The following is a 17,171-nucleotide window of genomic DNA, read 5'->3' as shown; positions in this document are numbered from 1 at the left end:
TCGCTGCTGACTTGCTAGGCCTGTCACAGTTTTATCAGAGCCCCGTTAGCCTGCAACTTTTCGGGGTGACTCGGATTCTCTTTCACGGCTAACGTGACGCCTCAGTGGCATAATGCCACACCGTCCCGTACTTCGTTGAACCCAGCAATCCCCTACTTTGTCCAGTTTCCACCTCCCGGGACGTGGACCTGGGGTTGGGCTTTGGGAGGCTAGTCTTCTTAGTCATCATAATATACAGTGGAACACGGATTCGACGAGGTCGCCAGGCCTGACCTAAATTCGCGTTGAATCCGAGTGTTCGTTATAGCAAACATGAAGCTTTGTGTTGACAATTACAGGCACTGAGCTAGTAATGTGTAAAGAAAAGAAACAAGTAGACGCTAGCGCCTGAAAAGCCTGTATATTATGAGCTGTGTAAAAAAACAAAAAACCGATTCGTTCATCTCGATTGTTTGCCAAAAAGTTTTGTTGCTGTGTAGAGCCTAGCATATTACATATGGCAACTTTTGATTCCATAGACCAGCGCACAATTCATTACGCAGATCTACGTCAAGACTAGCTTATCATTGTAATAATGATCAGTTGCCGAGGAGAAAAAAGACTGTGACGCGTTTTATGCGATGGTGCCCCCCCCTCCCCGACACGCACACACAGCCACACGTTACAACTAACTGACCTGCATGAGTAGCTTCGTCAGCCTGGACAGAAAGAAAGTTGGTAGAGCATACTATGTCTTTATTCAGTTCTTAGTGGTAGATTCTGAAAATACAGCCCAGCAGTTCGTTTTGCTTGTATTATTTTGGAAGTATATTTAAAGCAACAGTAGAGCTTTGCAGATGATCAAACAGTCTCCCGCCAGTGCAGTAAAAGATAGGCCTACCTCTGTTCCCCGACAAATCGCCTTTTTCATAACCACGGAATGTGAGTTCCACTGAACAAAATACACTCGACAACCCTACACAATACGTGCCTGTTCTTTCTCACCCGTTCGTTTTTGTGAGACTTTGCACTAAAATGACCAACGTCTAGCTGCGCCGTAATGTCTACTACTGACTACTCCGAAATTGTGATGCTTTACAGCATTGTTGACGTGCGCTCTTGATAATTTTGCATCTTTAATGGTTCGTTTCACTTGGACAAGATCAGTAAAACCTATTATCTGTATTAAAAACACTATTATTGCACCTTATTGTTGGTTATATTATTTAGTATCGTTCGATAGGCGAGGACCTAATTCTTTCAATCTCCCCTTGTCACTTTGGTTTAGAGAATTGAATTTATTTGCAAGCAAAAAATCAACTTCATTAATCATGCATTTTATTTACAAACTCAAGTAATAAAACTTTCAGTGCCATGCCTACACCATTCCAAGATAAGGCTCTTCTAACACAGTGACCTATACATCATGTTGACCTCGCTTATGTTCAGGTTTGCAGAGGTGGAGCTTGAGCAAGGACCTTACACACACACACACACACACACACACACACACACAAACACACACACACACACACACACACACACACATACATACACATACACATTCACACACATGTACACACAGACACACACAAACACACACTCGTACAAAGTAAGTGTACCGTCTCGGTATTTACTGTCTCTGGTTATACGGGGTGCCTATATTACCGCGGGTCAGGCCGATCGCCCGACTCGGTCGCCTGAAAACAAACATTATGAGCTAATGTTTCTTGGTTAGTTCCTGAAGCCTGCAAGTTTCACAATCACTACTCGGTCTACAGAAAAAAAATGTAATTTACCAAAAACTACCTCACTTAGTGACTTACAATGTTTGATTCTCCAGTCAACCGTACCCCTCACATTCTGTATTGTTTAAGGTCACATGATAAACGCCAGAGGACATTGCAACTGCACTTGTGACCTAAACACACATCTCACAAAGAGGAGGGGTAAAAAAAACCAAAAAACAAAAGTAAGCATAAGTACATTATAATTTATTTATTATTCTACATAACAAGAACCGAGAAGCAAATCCATCAAAGACAAAAAAATTCCAACTGTCTTTAACTTTAAGGGATAGGAGGGGAGGGCTCAGTGGCTCAACAGGTATGACGTTTGCTTATCAACCCAGAGGTCCGGAGTTCAATTCCTGCCAGAGTGGGTTTTTTTTCTCATACTTTCTACACCCCCTGATCCAAGGGTAAGTAGGATGGATAAAGACAAAAACCTTTTTAGGTCTTGTGTGAAAGTTTTACATATTTAAAAACCCTTGTTTAAAAAACTGAAACAAGTAAAGTAGGCTGACACCTGGGCAAAATTCAAAATTAATTTCTACCCAAAAACTGAAGCCACTCTGGTCGGTATAGATTAATATTGAAGGTGTACCTTTGAAAACAGCACCTGTCTGTCTGTCAGTGTCAGGCAAGGGATGTTGACAAAACTGCCATAAACGTAAAATTAACTGCACTGTGAGATGAAGATTTTACAGTCGGTTACTCCTGAGCTCTCACAGGGATATGAAAAGAAAAATACAATCTTCTTTGATACATGGCATAGACAGGCATACTGAACTATGAACAGTGCACACTAACAAAACACAAGCAGCCACTGATGCTCAACCTAACACTGAGAGGCAGCAAACATCAATCAAGCATACCAGTCACAACGCAGTTATGAAACAAATTACTGCTTAGTTTGTTATAAACTTACAATAAAAATGTATAAGAGTATTAACATGTTTACTTTCCAGCTAGCTGAATTCTGTGTTAGTCTTCAGTCCCACTCAACATGCACAAACCCGAAGGAATAAGATGGAGTTTTATTACATACATGTATACATTACAGTGAAACTCGGATTCAACAAACTTGAACTCAACGAAAACTCGGATTCAACGAAGGGAGAAGGATTCCCCATTTTGGGATGAGGAGGGAAAGGGGCATAGGCTCGAGCGTTCAGGACGTGGAACATCGGCAGAGATACAGTTCAGGCGCTTCACAGTTATATCTCCCCCACCACCCTACACCCGACTACTGAACATCAATAAAAAGCTAGTGTAGACATTGATCTAGATGTGTGTAATGAATTGCGTGCCCGTCAAAAAAACAAAAATTGCCATCTTGTAGGCCCTTCACTGCAAAGTAAATTGTTGCTCACATTGCTTCGACGAACACTAGGATTCAACCAAATTAAAGGTCAGGCCTAAGGACGTCATTATATCCGAGTTCCACTGTACTAATGACTAATGTTAATATGATAAAAAGCAACAAGAGGTTGTTTAATCATAGTCATGTATGACTGTAAAAATACAATGCTGTTAGACAATTTATCATCATCAAGAAATAGTTAATTATATAGGATGGCATCTATACCTTGACATAAACATTCAATACTAAAAAACCACATGCATCATCAGGAATTAAAATGGAATCTTTGAAAAGACAAGAGACAGAGCTGTCCCTGACTGGAAACAACGATTAAGTGAAAGAGGTAAGGGGAAACCACAGCTATTTAAAAGAAATGAAAAAAAAAACCCAACATGTATACACATTCATAGAAAAGAAATAAAGAAAAAGAAGAGGAAACCCAAGAGAAATAACAAGCGTAACAACAATGGTTGTAAAAGCAGCTTCCAGAGCAATCTCTGAAAACTAATAACGACAGTAGGCCAGCACTGTCTGTGGTTTAAAAGTGTTTTTTTCTTTCTCCTTAACCTTTTACAAACACATTAAAAAATTACTGAAATACCTCGCAAATTACAAAGGGTACATACAATTTTCATATATATGCTTTGATCCTGTTCAGGGAATGAAAAAATGGGAAAAAAGTCTCCTAGTTCAGAACATTGCTCCACAAAACACAATCTACGGTAAAACCTTGGTAATATAAATTTCTCAGGACCATAGAAGTTACAATGCATATAATTAAGAGGGGGGGGGGGACCCTGGGATTTTAAATCCTTTCGTGGTAACAGGAATTTCTTGCTAAACAAAGTCTACTATTCAAAAGAATTTCCCAACTATGACTATGATTAAGACAAAAAAAACCCACAGACAAAGAAAGAAAACTGTGGAATATTAAGGACAAACTTTCTATTCTTCGGACCAAAATTTAAGCTATAGGCAAAAAAAAATGCAACACATCTGGTCATACTTTTTATCTTGCAGGCAAAAGACAGGTTCAATTCCTGTTAGTAGTTACTCAGTGTGAGGGGACAATTTTTATTGAGTATCATTACTGATACAATATACACAAAAAGCAAACAAAATGTATGTACAGAAAAACAAAGACTAGATGTGTCGGTTAAAAAAAATCCGAAAACAAAAATGGATTTTTATAAAGTATCACATAAGTCACAATAAGCATGTAAAAATCAACCAAAAATAAATATACGGCACACAGCGCGAGCTTCAGACATCACCACCAAGTATTGCCCAAATTTTCAGGCAGCCAATTTTTCATCATCTTCATCCGGTGCCTGGCCGACTGGCGTGGGCGATCATGGACCTCCACTTCCATTTGTCTTGCGTTGCCGCAATGGTGTCTGTTGTTCTTGCTGCTCCCAGCCATGTTGACAACCTGTCCAGTATTTTTTCCCTCTGTCAGCCTCTGCCTCTCTCTCCATCAAACTTGCCTGTTGTTACAATATTCTCCAATGCTTCTTTTCGCATTGTGAGTCCAATGAAATTTGCCTGTCGCTTTCGTATATTCATCACATAGGCTGTTGTCTGCAATTTGCTTCAACATAGACTTCTTCATTTGTTTTTCTAGCAGTCCATGGGATACGCAGCATGCGTCTTATGAACTACAACTCTGTTGCCTCAATTGTTCTTTCCATCTGTCTATGTTTCATAGAGTGCAATAAAACGACTATGCACTATCTCAGTATGAAACCTACAAAATCTATTCTTTCTCTTTAAGGTTAAAGTTAAAGGAAGAGAAGACTGACGACATCCCCTCTCACATGACGTGATCATTGCAAAGGCAAGATATTTCTTGAGTATCAGGCAGAAGCCAGAGCTAGCCGGCTATATTGTGCAAAATTCGTGAGCCCATGACTTCCTTCTGATGAAATAGGCACAACAGTCAAACCCTTAATGCCAGGATCTTCAGTATAGAAAAAAAATAATTCGGTGTGCACCAAAATCCAATGACCTTTGATTAACTTGAACAATGACAGAAAGATTTGTAGACTATGATGAAATTTTAGTAGCCTCTAACCAAAGTGGCCAGAAGGGAAACTAAAAAAACTATTCTATTGCTTAATCAATAATCTATGGCTTTTTTTGGTGTGTGTTCTTTCAACTTAAATTTAAAAGCAAAGTGCATCATGATCATTCTTTTAAAAACTGCCATACATTTATATTATATTCATCAAGTTCCTTCTTACATTTCATTATCAATACATGCACGAGTATAATGTCACCGCACACACCGAAAAATTATGAGACAGGGAGGTCTCTGAATTCAATGTCTATCCCCACATTGACCAATGTAAGTAGGCAGGGAGCCTTGAAAACTTCCCAAATCTGCCTGAGCTATCACAACACACTTCCTTCTCATACAAAAAAATTGTATTGGTGCAAATCCAGCTTGAACAGGTTTGAGAACTGGCATGACCTTGGCTCAACCAGCATGATGTTGAACCTGGACTGCTGAGTCAGCTACCATTATTCAAATGCCCCGCAAGATCCTTGAGCATGAGTTGTTCCAACAGTTTTCATGAATCTCCATTCACTTAACTGGGATGGTGACAGGCCGAAGTAGACTAAAGTGATGCGCTACATCAATAGATGACATAGGAAGTGAACATCCAACAGCTCTGCAGGTAGAGTTCATACAAGAACACCATAAAGCTCAGCTCTACTTCCTGTCTACCTTTGAATTTAGCCCTTTCAAAAGTTTTGTTGCTGGATTTGTGACACAACAGAAGATTCCTCTAAACTAGTGAGGTAACTGTAGTCACAAATGAGTTGATATGGTTTTGTCAGAGATGGTCAGTTAATTGGAGTGCTGCCTCCCCCCCCCAATCAAGTCTTTGAACACAATATTGTAACATTGCAAACATTTTCTTGACCTTCATAGAAGACATCTTCTCAGCCTGTCCACTTGACAGACGGTCAAATACCCTAACTTAGAAAAATACTCCACTTAAACTCAGCGTCTCGTCGGACATTCATATAAAACAAACAACAGAAATTGTAGATTAATGTAAAGGATGAAAGAACAGGTATGAAGGAATGAGAAAAGATTAATTTGTTCGCTCGTAGGCATGATTAGCTGCAGTGTGGAGCCCTGTACTAATGACACCCACAGGTTTATCCTCTTCCATTTGTTCTGATCATCTCTGACCCCGCTGACTTCATGGATTTTCATGTTGTTGGGTTTTCCTATCGCTGGATATGGTGATGCTGCCAAAACCAGAAGCTGGTAGTCTTGCCTCTTTCTTATTTTTGCTTCAGTATTGCCATGAAAGACAGTCTTCATATGGTTAGTCTATTGGTTAGGTAGTGCATGCCTCCCATATATCACAATTACACTATGACTAATACTACCAGATTAAATCTTTGGAATTTTTGTTGTTAGTGGATTACAAGCCACACTGGGACTCTACTATTGACAACAGTACATTTGTGTCCATATATTTGACATTTCAACATCTCTCTTGCAATTTCTGTTTCCATGGTCACTACAACCAAAAGAATACTTGCAACAGTTCATCTGTTTCTCTCATACCTAAGCATCTTTTACAAATCAAAAATGGTCAAGGACGTACCATCAACAACAACAACAAAAAAGAATTAAAAATTCAATGATTAATTGTATCACATAAGACATGAAGGCAACAATATCAATATCATACAGAAAAAAACAACAACCTACAACAACAATAAACCTTCACAGAAAAGACCCCAGGCCCAGAATCTAGTAATTGTCTAATCTTATGGCATTCCAATTGCACATTTAGCACCAAAATAAAGTTATGGTACACCAACAGGCCACAATAAATTAAATATCAAGCAATGTACAACATTGGGGCCTCTCACAAAGACCTAAAAACTGTTTGATTAGAAGAACCACATCTGTCTGCACTCATGACTTGTGAGACTTGGTGAAAAATCCTTTTTTGGCTGGTTTTTCCTGGCCTGCCTGAAATGAAAATTTTTAGAAAATAAAATAAAATTCTGGATCAATGTGCTGATTCTGGTGAAAGCCCTGGCTGTACACATTGACCATCAAAATTAAACCCAAACTGTTTTCAATCTTGAAGCATGAAAGAGTGAGAAGATTTTAATAAAAATAATCACTAATATGGACCCGACAAATATGAAGAAATAAACTAAATTAAATAAAACTTAATTTAATCCTTATATTTCTTCTGTTCTTGTTCTGCCTCTGGTCCCTCGTGATGCACAGGCTGCAAATAAATTCTCTTCCGCCTATCGACAACTTCAACCTGATTTGTGGAAGTTGTAGAAATATTTTACATTCCCATTTACACAATGTAGGAGGACAGTTGCTTTGGCTTTGCTGTCAGAGGTCAACCCAGGATGAAAGGGAAACAGCATCTCAGGAGACAGACAGAGACACGTGATAAAAAAACAACTTCCCCAGATGGGATTTCGAAATCACTTCATCGGAGAGAAACTGTGAAGAGCTAAACCACTACATGACACATGCCGATACTTTAAAAAACTGATAAGACATAGACAAACATTGAAGATTCACTTGCATCCTTAGTGTAAAACCTGTTGTACAGTTTCAGTCTCCCAAACATGGCAGAGAGAGTAGTAGTAGGTACCAGAAACTAAATTTTCAAAGTAGCTGTATGCAAGGCATATATCTCCTGAGAATTTTGGTACCATTCTTTAACCTCTCAGTCAATTTTTATAGTCACTCACAGGCTGCAACCCCATGTTTGACAGATAATAAAAGAGTACCAAGTAAAATGTAAAAGGTCAACCTACCAGTAACTTTGCTCCCAGAAGCATTTTGGCTTTGTCCTCCTCCTCCTGTACATCTGTATGTGGGGCCTCCTCCAACACACGAGCTTTCCAGTGAAGTTTTTGTTTGATCGCCTGAGAGGAAAAAAAACCCCCCAAGATAAGAAAAACAATAAATCAACAACCCCCCACCCTTCCCCCTAAAAAATGATTTTTAAAATAAAAATTTTAAAAATTTTAAGAAATAAAAAAGAAAAAGTAAGAGTTTAAGTTGAGATTTGTAAAGTTAGACCACTGAAATGAGTAAGCACAGGGGGCCCTCGACTGCAATAATAGTCTAGCATACCGTGACTGGTCAACACAGCATTGACCACTTGTGAATACAACTTTCATCATTATCAGCCTTTCTCAACCCATGCCAGAGTAGTACACCGACAAGAATTCTCCATGTATTTCTGTCTGGGGCTCAAATCTCCACCTTTGTCCAGCTGTATCCCATCTCATTTAAATACAACTTTAGCGAGATCTAAATCATGGGTTGAGACCCTTTCTTGTGGCTGCTGTCTGGGGAGAGTAATGTCCAAGGTGTGTGCACATTCCTAAACTGCTGCAAGATTATCCTTATCACAAGCATGTCCTGTCACTGAAGTTAGCACAGCTAAACACCTGGTGCCAATGTAATGTCGGATAGAAATAGTCAATATTGCTGGTTTTATTCGAATATCCAAACTAATATTTAATTATAATGTAGCATGGAAATCAGTTGTGACAGCTACCTGTGAGAGAAGCACCCGCTTGCTGTGGTTTTTGAGGGTGATGAGCAAGTCGAACCAGGTCCAGATACGGTTGTGGAACTCCACCGTGGGCAGCAGGAAGCTGAAGTCATGCACGTCCTCGATGTTCTTCTCCTTCTGACCCTGATTAGGAACAAACAAAGGAAAAACATCTTTCTGTTAGTCGAGGTGGATGGATTTACTGGAGGCAGAAAAACCTTTATGATGATGTCAAGTTTAAAAAAAGAATTTAATTGTAAAAGTTTCATATCCTCATTGACACAACTTACAATCATTTATGAGGCAAGTTTTGACGAGGCCAACATGATCTGAGAGGAGCAGACAGACATAGATACTTGAAAAAAACTCTTCCCGCTCGGGAATCAAACTCAATCTTCTGTGTATGATGGCGGAGCACCTAACCTCTACACCACAGACATCAGTGATCTCAAGTCATTGTGATAATCAACTCTTTCCATGCCAGAGCAGAGGTGCTTCCATGGTTAAGCCAGATCATTATCAACACCATTGCCTTTCTCACCCTGGATCAGGATATAGGCCACGTACAAACACTTTCCACTTTTCCTGATCCAGGGATAGCCTCTCGATGTTATTCCATGTCTTTCCACTTTTCTGTACATCAATTTCTGTGACTCTTCTCCTGGTTCCACATGGTCCTCCCCTTGACCTTTGACCCCGTGGATTCCAACTCTTTCCAAGCCAGACATGCTTCCATGGCTAAGCCAGATCAGTGTGTTGTAAATGTGACTGGTCGAACACAGTGTTGGGAGAAGCCAAATGAGATTTGCATTATCAAAAAAGAAGACGCGTTATGTATCAAAGTGGAGACAAAAGAATCAAGTCCAAGAAGGTGATCATGTTCATTAAAAAAAAAACCACACATAAAAAGTGGTCTACTTTGAGGGGAGACAGTACCATACAGTCGATAGATCAAGGCTTGGTTAGGAAAGAGTAAAAAGGCATAGTGTATAAAAAGAGTAAACTGGCATAGTAATAGAATATTACAAAGCAAAGTGATTCCATCACATTCTTGAAGGTCCCTGCCCTTTCCTGAGGCAAATCCTCTTTGCTACATAAATGTCTAGTATCACTTTTAACTCACCTTGTAGCTAACTCTTGCTATCACCTCAGGAATTTTTATGTACAGAAAAGTGTTGTTCTTCGCTGCTCGCTCCTGTGCAGGGGAGAAACGAAAAGAAAATAGATTATTATTTGAATGATGGGAACGAAAAACAGAAAGAGGGGGACAGAGGAAGGGGAGCAGGAAGAGGGGGGAAAAAAGCAAGACGAAGAATAACTTCAGTTTCCCATATACACAAGATAATTCAAGAGCCTGTAACAAGGTAAAGGAGCTTAACACCTTCATGATAGCTCCCGTATATCGTATGTCCAACATTGTGTGCCAAGATGCCGCTCTCCTGTACAATGTATATTCTAAAATCAGCTGATTACTGTAATCGCACGGACCTTACTACGTAAACTGTACAGGATTTTATAACTGCACTACAATAGCTTTGAACGTCCTGGCAAGCAAAAATTGGGTGCAGTAAAAGTTGGAAAAACCATACGTCATGAAGGGATTAAAAGTAAAAAGAATAACTTCCGTTTCTCACCTACACAAGATAATTCAACAGCCTGTAACAAGGCAAAGGAGCTTAACTCTTTTGAGCCTGAGCTATTTTTCACCCAACAACCATTGCAGCCTGACACTTTAGGGGTATATGGAAGCGTTAACCACAAAAAGACTGTGAAAGCTATCATAATGAAGGAAATGCAACAAGAGAAATAAAAAATGCTCTCGCGGAAAAAGAAAACTGCATCAAATTTGTTTGAATAGTTTATATTTTATCAATATTTTGAAACGGCAATGTCTGGAGGTAACGCAATTTTTTTTTTGCACCTAATTTATAACAAAATCATCTATCGCAAGCAGGGGTGACTGACTTAGTCCTTCACAGCTAAAAAAGTATTACACACAACATCACCAAATTTTTACCGAAACGAAACAAGTGGGTCAACTGTTGGCTCGCCGTTTCCCATAGCTTGTATTAAAAAAACACCAGAGATATTGATAGATAAAGCACATCCCATAAATACACAGGATTAGGCCACCGGGCCAGCATGGTATCCTGTAAAAATACACGAGAATAGGCTCAAGTGAGTTAAAAGAGTAAAGGTCTTCTCTTTGGGTCACCAGTACATACCCTCATTTTGTTGATGTCATCAGCACTGCTGAAGGACGCTCCGGCCGATCTCAGAGATGACCTCTCCACATCCTCTGCCTTGTCCCTCCTTTTGTCTTTCTCTTTTTTGCTATTTTTCTTCTCCTTCTTTTGCTTCACATCCATCTCATCCTCTGCAACAACAGAATAGCACAAGAAGAATAGGGCGTTTAAAATCAAGTTCCCATTCAAATAAAATGTAAATTCTTACTTTTCAAACAAACCATTCCCATTTCATCAACATTATGAAATGTATGCATTTCTTTTAAGTTAATGTGCTCAGAACATGTGACTTGCTAGCTATGCCAGGTTTCTTCTCTGAATAACTTTTGTTAAACATCATTTTACATCTACGTCAGATAGTTTGACTCCTGAAACAGAATAAAACTATAGTATAAAGAAGTATAAATTCTGCAAATGACAATGATACCCCCCCCCTCCCAATTTTTGAGCATGTACAAACAACAAAATGTACAAGAATGCAAAGCCACACTCAAAATAAATCTTTTCAAGTACGTTCTTTCAGGAAACTATTGAAACAACAATTTTCTTTTCTCAGATCCTTTTACTGAAACAACCAAATAATCACACAGCAGCTAGCTGGTGTGACTTAAGTATGCCAGACAATTGTAACTAGTTTTCCCCTCGCCATACAAAAAAATGAATTCTGAATTGGGCCTTCGGAAAGGCCAGAACATCAACTGTCAAGACTATATGTCTGGGTTTCAGCGCTCGCAGATTCTAAAATCTGTGCAAGACAAAACTCATTGAACGAAAAACTTCATAAATGGACCTCAAGGCACAGCAAAAAGTGAAAGTGGACAGAGCATATACTGAGTGTATGAGTTCTGAGGGAGCTAGTGGCGCTGAAAATCTGGCATGGATTTAATATTGATTCTTTAAAAAAGCTAAATCACAATGTCTGTGTCTTCAAACACTGACAAGCTATTATGATGTATTAACACAACACCTCCAACATATTACGTGTGCTATGTTGTACACCAATCTAATCATAAAATTTGGTTCCCAGATCTCATCCTTTGGTATCGTATCATGCAGTTCAAGCGCATCTTAAAAACAGTTGCACCATTTCGATGTCTATCATAAATTAGGTGGTATAGGCCCCTTTATCAATATGGTGGTAGAACAGGTCCAAAACTGGTAAATACTGGAAAAATCGATAGAAATAGGCAGCCCCGGGAAAAGCGTAAAACTTTAAGAAGAGCAAATTAACGGCAACCACGGGGACTCACCATCATCCATGTCCATGTTTTTATCAGGGAAGAAAAACTCCATGACAGCCTTGTAGAACTGATAGGTCATCTGGATCTGGATGGGAGCCACGTTCACCTCAAAGTGTTCCTTCACAGGGATGCCACCCACTGGGAACAGTTCACGGTGTCAATGGAATATGTGGGGAAAAACAAATATAAAACAGATCCTTTTCTGACTAATATGAAGCGATGTGGTGATTAAACACTTCTCTGTTACATAGGGAAGACCCAAGTTCGATTCGCATGTGGGGAGAATTTTTATAGAGTATCTCAATTTTTCTTTCGGGAATAATAAAAGTTTCAAAGAAAGTCTTTCTCAAAACAGTGCCACTTCAGACAGCACAGCCAAGGTCAACTACAGCTGTTCATGTTTGAGAACAAAAACCTTCACGCTAATCTCATCCACTGGTCCTGAGACTGCTCCCATAACTCCTTCTCTACCACATGATTTTACCTGGCACAGTCATGGGGAAAAATAAGTCATTTGTACCATTGCAATTTGTGCAATAGTTGCGGTAGCTAGTAAGGTCTATACTATAACTTCTCTACCTCCTTGAATACTAAAGAATATCGTCAGTTCATGACAGATTAACCATTATTTCTATTATCATAATTAATGCAGATATGTCTCACTACATAGGGGAATAAGGCAAATGTGTTCATAGTCAGCTGGGCGATCAAATTAACATTCTTTGCTTTGTAAGGGTTAAAAATAAATCTTTTTTTATTTACTCTGATGATACTAGCATTAGTAATCCTAATTTACCTGGAGGTCTCTCCGTGCAGGTGATTCTCAGAGCCATCTGTCTGTTCTCACCATCCTGGCCAGTTGGGTCCTTCGGTACCAACACTTTCTGCAGAGTCATTAGCAACATATTGTTGAGTTTTATGTTTGGAGATTTGACACAATTAAGATCATCTGATAGGTTGTTAATTCTATTTTCGGATACAACATCTCAGTAAATGGAAGGAAATACTCAATATAATAAATGTCCTTATGGAATCAACCTTCCATCCATTGCTTGCAAGGCACAGAGCTCAATCCTTACACCACAGAGCCGAATCCCTAAAGTAAGTTGGTAGAAAGGAAAAACACATAAAAAATATATACTAGAGACTAGTGAAATTAAAGTACAACCCCATTACAAATTACAGTTCTTTTTTCTGTGTCTGTGAAACATTGGTATAACCCTTCTGTGACCTTGGATCTACGCATCAGGTCAAGCATGTTTAAAATTGGAGGACAAGAGGGGGGGGGGGGGTAATTTTGGGAAGGGGCAGCTGGGAAACTTTACTTTTATCCCCAAACAAAACTGACCTGGTAAAAGTTGTCTGTCAGTAGATTCTCCACCTTGACCCAGTTCAGCTCTAGCTGATGTGTCCAGCTGTCGTCGTCCCGGTTCACCTTGGAGTACCTACAAATCAGTTAATTAATTGTAAATGTATTACGCCTTCACGACACAATTTTCCGAAAATTTATAAATTGTATTATGTTGACCCTGCCCGTTGGGCCAACCTCAGACGCAATAACCCTAGTTCATAATCAGGGCACTCTACAGTGGCAACCAATACTTGCATTTTTGAAACATTTTCTGTTTTGATGCGATATTGTGTATTACATAACACTGATACATTATTGCATATAAAATGTATTAATGTTATGTCTCTATGTCATTGTACACCAAATTCCGCACCCAGTCTTATATTTATTTTTCTATTTTCATGTTTCATTTATTCTAGACAAACAACCTCCCCCCTCCCCTCCCGCCCCAGTATAAATGAGAACCCAGAGTGCCTGTACCCCGAGTACACTAGGTGCTTATACATTGAGCTGGCTGAAATATATGCCAACTAGCGCCCACCAAAGCAGGTGGTTGGAGGGCACCACAGGTAGGTCCTGCTTCTTTACTATCCCCCCTTTGTTTCAATTCGTGTCCTTCTTTTTCACATTTTATTAGAGTGTCTCAGCCTTTCTACAGGGATGTTGTATCCCTCACAGCTGGGTTAGAGCTCTGAAAGAGAGAGTCTGAAACCCGCTTCCTAAACGATCTAAATTGTGTCGGTGGGGGCGTAAAAACACCTTCATTTTTTTTAAAAGCATTTTTTTAAATACATGCATTAAAAGACCATTATTGTGTCAGTGCACGTCTCTTTAACCCAAACAAATGTAAAAAAAAAGACTTATCAAAGCCAGTGAGTCAGTGGTCACACATTCTACTTTTCGAAAATTTCATGTGAAAGAAGAGAAGCTTGACGGGCCCCTGTGTCTCTACAGGAGAAATTGAACAAGCCTCTGGATAAGCTATAGATGACCACCGAACGTGTAGTTAAAGCTGGTATCCAGGTGTAATGGCCAACGCAAAAAACAGCACATTGATATCCCTGCAATAAGGTTAAAACATAAAAATTTACTTACACAAAATTCCTTAGCTCCAGCTCAGCAATACCACAGTGGCCATCCCTTTCTGTCATGCGCCACTTGGCATATTTGAAGCACACTTCATTCCTTCTCACCACCTGTGCCTGCTGCGCTGTTAATGGGAGAAACAAACAACCAACACATCACCTTTTTGTCTGTTGATTATCCCTTTTTAAAATCAAAATGACCTTCATTACAGCACTTTAACTTTTTTCCTTTTATTATAATCATTATTGAAGCAATTATCATGTTCTAGTGAAATAATGATTTTCTCTGTGAAATTCTTCTTCTAGATAATCATTTTGTCTAGGTAATCATTTTGTCCTGTCATAAATGGTTTAAATGAAAGAACTAGATCTAGAATTTTTTAATACGGTAGCTAAGTCACTCAATATTTTTATACTTTATGGACAAGCTTCTCAAGTGCCTGCACACACATATGTACACTCAAATGGACACACACAAATCAAGCATATCATTATTGTAGTTTGCTATCCGTGTATGGAACAAAATTTGTAAACTCTGTTCTTAAAGCATTTGACCTTAGCACAATCTTAAAAATGAGCTCTCACATTTTAATTTGGATTAAAAATTCACGACAGCTTAAATATTAATTTTTTAAATGAAGAGGCTAAAAGGTGTATTAGACTAATAAAAAAGTTTTTTCACATTTTTTCGAAAGTATCTGAAAGCTCCATACGCGGATAACTAAATGCACTGACGATACATCATAGCACACAAACCTTTCTCCATCTTCATCTGGGCCTTGACCTGCAGCTGACTCTCGTTGTAACAGCTGAAAGAGACAAAGAAAAATGGCGAAACTTCGCTTCAGAACATTAATAAGGTCACTGCGCTAGTATTTTTGCTACTTTGAGATAAATGGAAAAAACTGTTTAACTAAACTACTTACCATCTAATAATGATTGAACTTGCCACGCACGTTACTTTTGTGACTGAAAGCCCACTTTTGTTTTGGTTTTACCAAAAGAGAGATACAGTACCACCAAACAGATTAAAAGGCTAGTTGCATTTTGGTACAACTCTGAGTTATGCCATCTTGCTAGCACAGTGACAATATATTAATTAACCCTATGGACCTGAGAGCGTGTGTGAGTGTGTGATACATTTCTGAGAACATTATGCACACTACAGATTTTGTAAAAGTATTCAAAAGGCTGGAGACACAAGTAAAACTATGATCTACATGTGACAGCATCAATAAACCCAACAGGTTAATCCACAAACAACAATTTTCCGTCACTGAGGTCTTGAGGGATCCAGTAGCTCAGTCTTTTGAGGACCCAGGCTCACAATTATGTCAAGTGTGTGCCACTGACACAGCGTGTAGGTGGGTGGTCACTAGGGTGTGTCTTCAAGCCAAACACCAAAACTCAAGCTAAAAAACAGGGTACCTGCATGGTGGCAACTAGCAATGGTATATGGATTAGCTATGTTATTAATATTGTGCATTATTCATGTACTGTATTTATTATTTTATGTATTCATGTTTTGTATCTATGTACACCATTGTAAAAAAAATTCCAAAGGGGGATCATAAAGTGGAATATATAAATCAAAACTTTTTTTCTTTTGTACAAAAACCTTGCAAAAATTGGGATTTGAAGACTTAGCAGTACCCCCGTGTGGCTTTCAGAAGCACACCATTAAAAATGCACTTTAAATGCACCCTTATCTCGATCAGCTGGGTTGAAAATTTGCCCAGATTGTCAGACAATGACTATAGCCAGTAACACTCACCTGATCCTCATGCCAAGCTCCTCATTCTTCAGTCCAATCCAGTTCTTCAAATCTTCCATCTCCACTTCCAGTAGGTTCATGCTGTACCAAGGAAACACAGACCATACAAAAAGCAGTGTGGTTGATTGCAAAAGATTGTAAATATTTTTTGTTTTAGTTAGAGTTTTAAACACCCTCTGTCCGTCTGTCTGTCTGTCAGTCTGTTCGTCTGTCTTTTCAGAAGCTGCATTTTTTAAAGTCTTGAAATCAGTTGCAACACAATTAGGTCATGTAAGTGTAGAGGATTAGAGCTAAGGATGATAAATGTTTTTGATAGATAAGTACACATCCCCATAGTAGGAGTAGAAAAGTACTTGGAGATTTCTCATCTGTCTAGAAAAGAGAGAAGAAATTGCCTAGATCTAAAACAGCCATCTACCTTTCCTCATCATCTCGCGTTTTGGCAATGTAGTACTCTTTCTCCAGTTGGCGTAACTCTTGCAATCTTTCTCTGATGAAATACAAAATGTTAACATATGTAGAGGTAAAAATACACTCACAAATGAATTACACTTTGCATGATATAGAGTATACTTTACATTTGAAATGCTTCTTTGGGCATTTCTCTTTATGCAAAATTTAAGTGAATCCCAAATGTAATTGATTTCCATATCTTCAATAAACCTGTTTCGATTGAACTGGGCGACAATATTGCCAATGGTAAAACATATCTGTTATTTCATTCCCTTCATAAAAATTTTTAAAAAATCTTATACAACTGAAACAGTAAACAAAGAGAAAA

At 38.8% G+C, this 17,171-nt stretch overlaps 1 protein-coding gene across 2 annotated transcripts in view; it reads right to left on the bottom strand.

Annotated features, from left to right (window-relative positions):
• Nucleotides 1-4,734: 4,734 nt before the first annotated feature.
• LOC101855182 (protein KIAA0100) overlaps nucleotides 4,735-17,171 on the bottom strand; it is a 73,162-nt gene continuing 60,725 nt past the window's right edge. For both annotated transcript variants that reach the window (XM_005096106.3, XM_005096107.3), the window contains exons 47-58: nucleotides 16,809-16,880; nucleotides 16,391-16,471; nucleotides 15,373-15,425; nucleotides 14,627-14,741; nucleotides 13,529-13,625; nucleotides 12,977-13,064; nucleotides 12,190-12,318; nucleotides 10,919-11,070; nucleotides 9,817-9,888; nucleotides 8,697-8,837; nucleotides 7,945-8,055; nucleotides 4,735-7,126 (exon numbers count right to left, since the gene is read on the bottom strand). In XM_005096106.3, the coding sequence (XP_005096163.1) occupies nucleotides 7,070-7,126; nucleotides 7,945-8,055; nucleotides 8,697-8,837; nucleotides 9,817-9,888; nucleotides 10,919-11,070; nucleotides 12,190-12,318; nucleotides 12,977-13,064; nucleotides 13,529-13,625; nucleotides 14,627-14,741; nucleotides 15,373-15,425; nucleotides 16,391-16,471; nucleotides 16,809-16,880 (1,168 nt within the window). In that variant the 3' untranslated portion in view covers nucleotides 4,735-7,069. The remainder of the gene's footprint in view (nucleotides 7,127-7,944; nucleotides 8,056-8,696; nucleotides 8,838-9,816; nucleotides 9,889-10,918; nucleotides 11,071-12,189; nucleotides 12,319-12,976; nucleotides 13,065-13,528; nucleotides 13,626-14,626; nucleotides 14,742-15,372; nucleotides 15,426-16,390; nucleotides 16,472-16,808; nucleotides 16,881-17,171) is intronic.

Source organism: Aplysia californica, unplaced genomic scaffold (assembly GCF_000002075.1).
Source record: "Aplysia californica isolate F4 #8 unplaced genomic scaffold, AplCal3.0 scaffold00121, whole genome shotgun sequence".
Classification (NCBI taxonomy): Eukaryota; Metazoa; Mollusca; class Gastropoda; order Aplysiida; family Aplysiidae; genus Aplysia; species Aplysia californica.
This window is presented reverse-complemented; position numbering and strand designations above follow the sequence as displayed.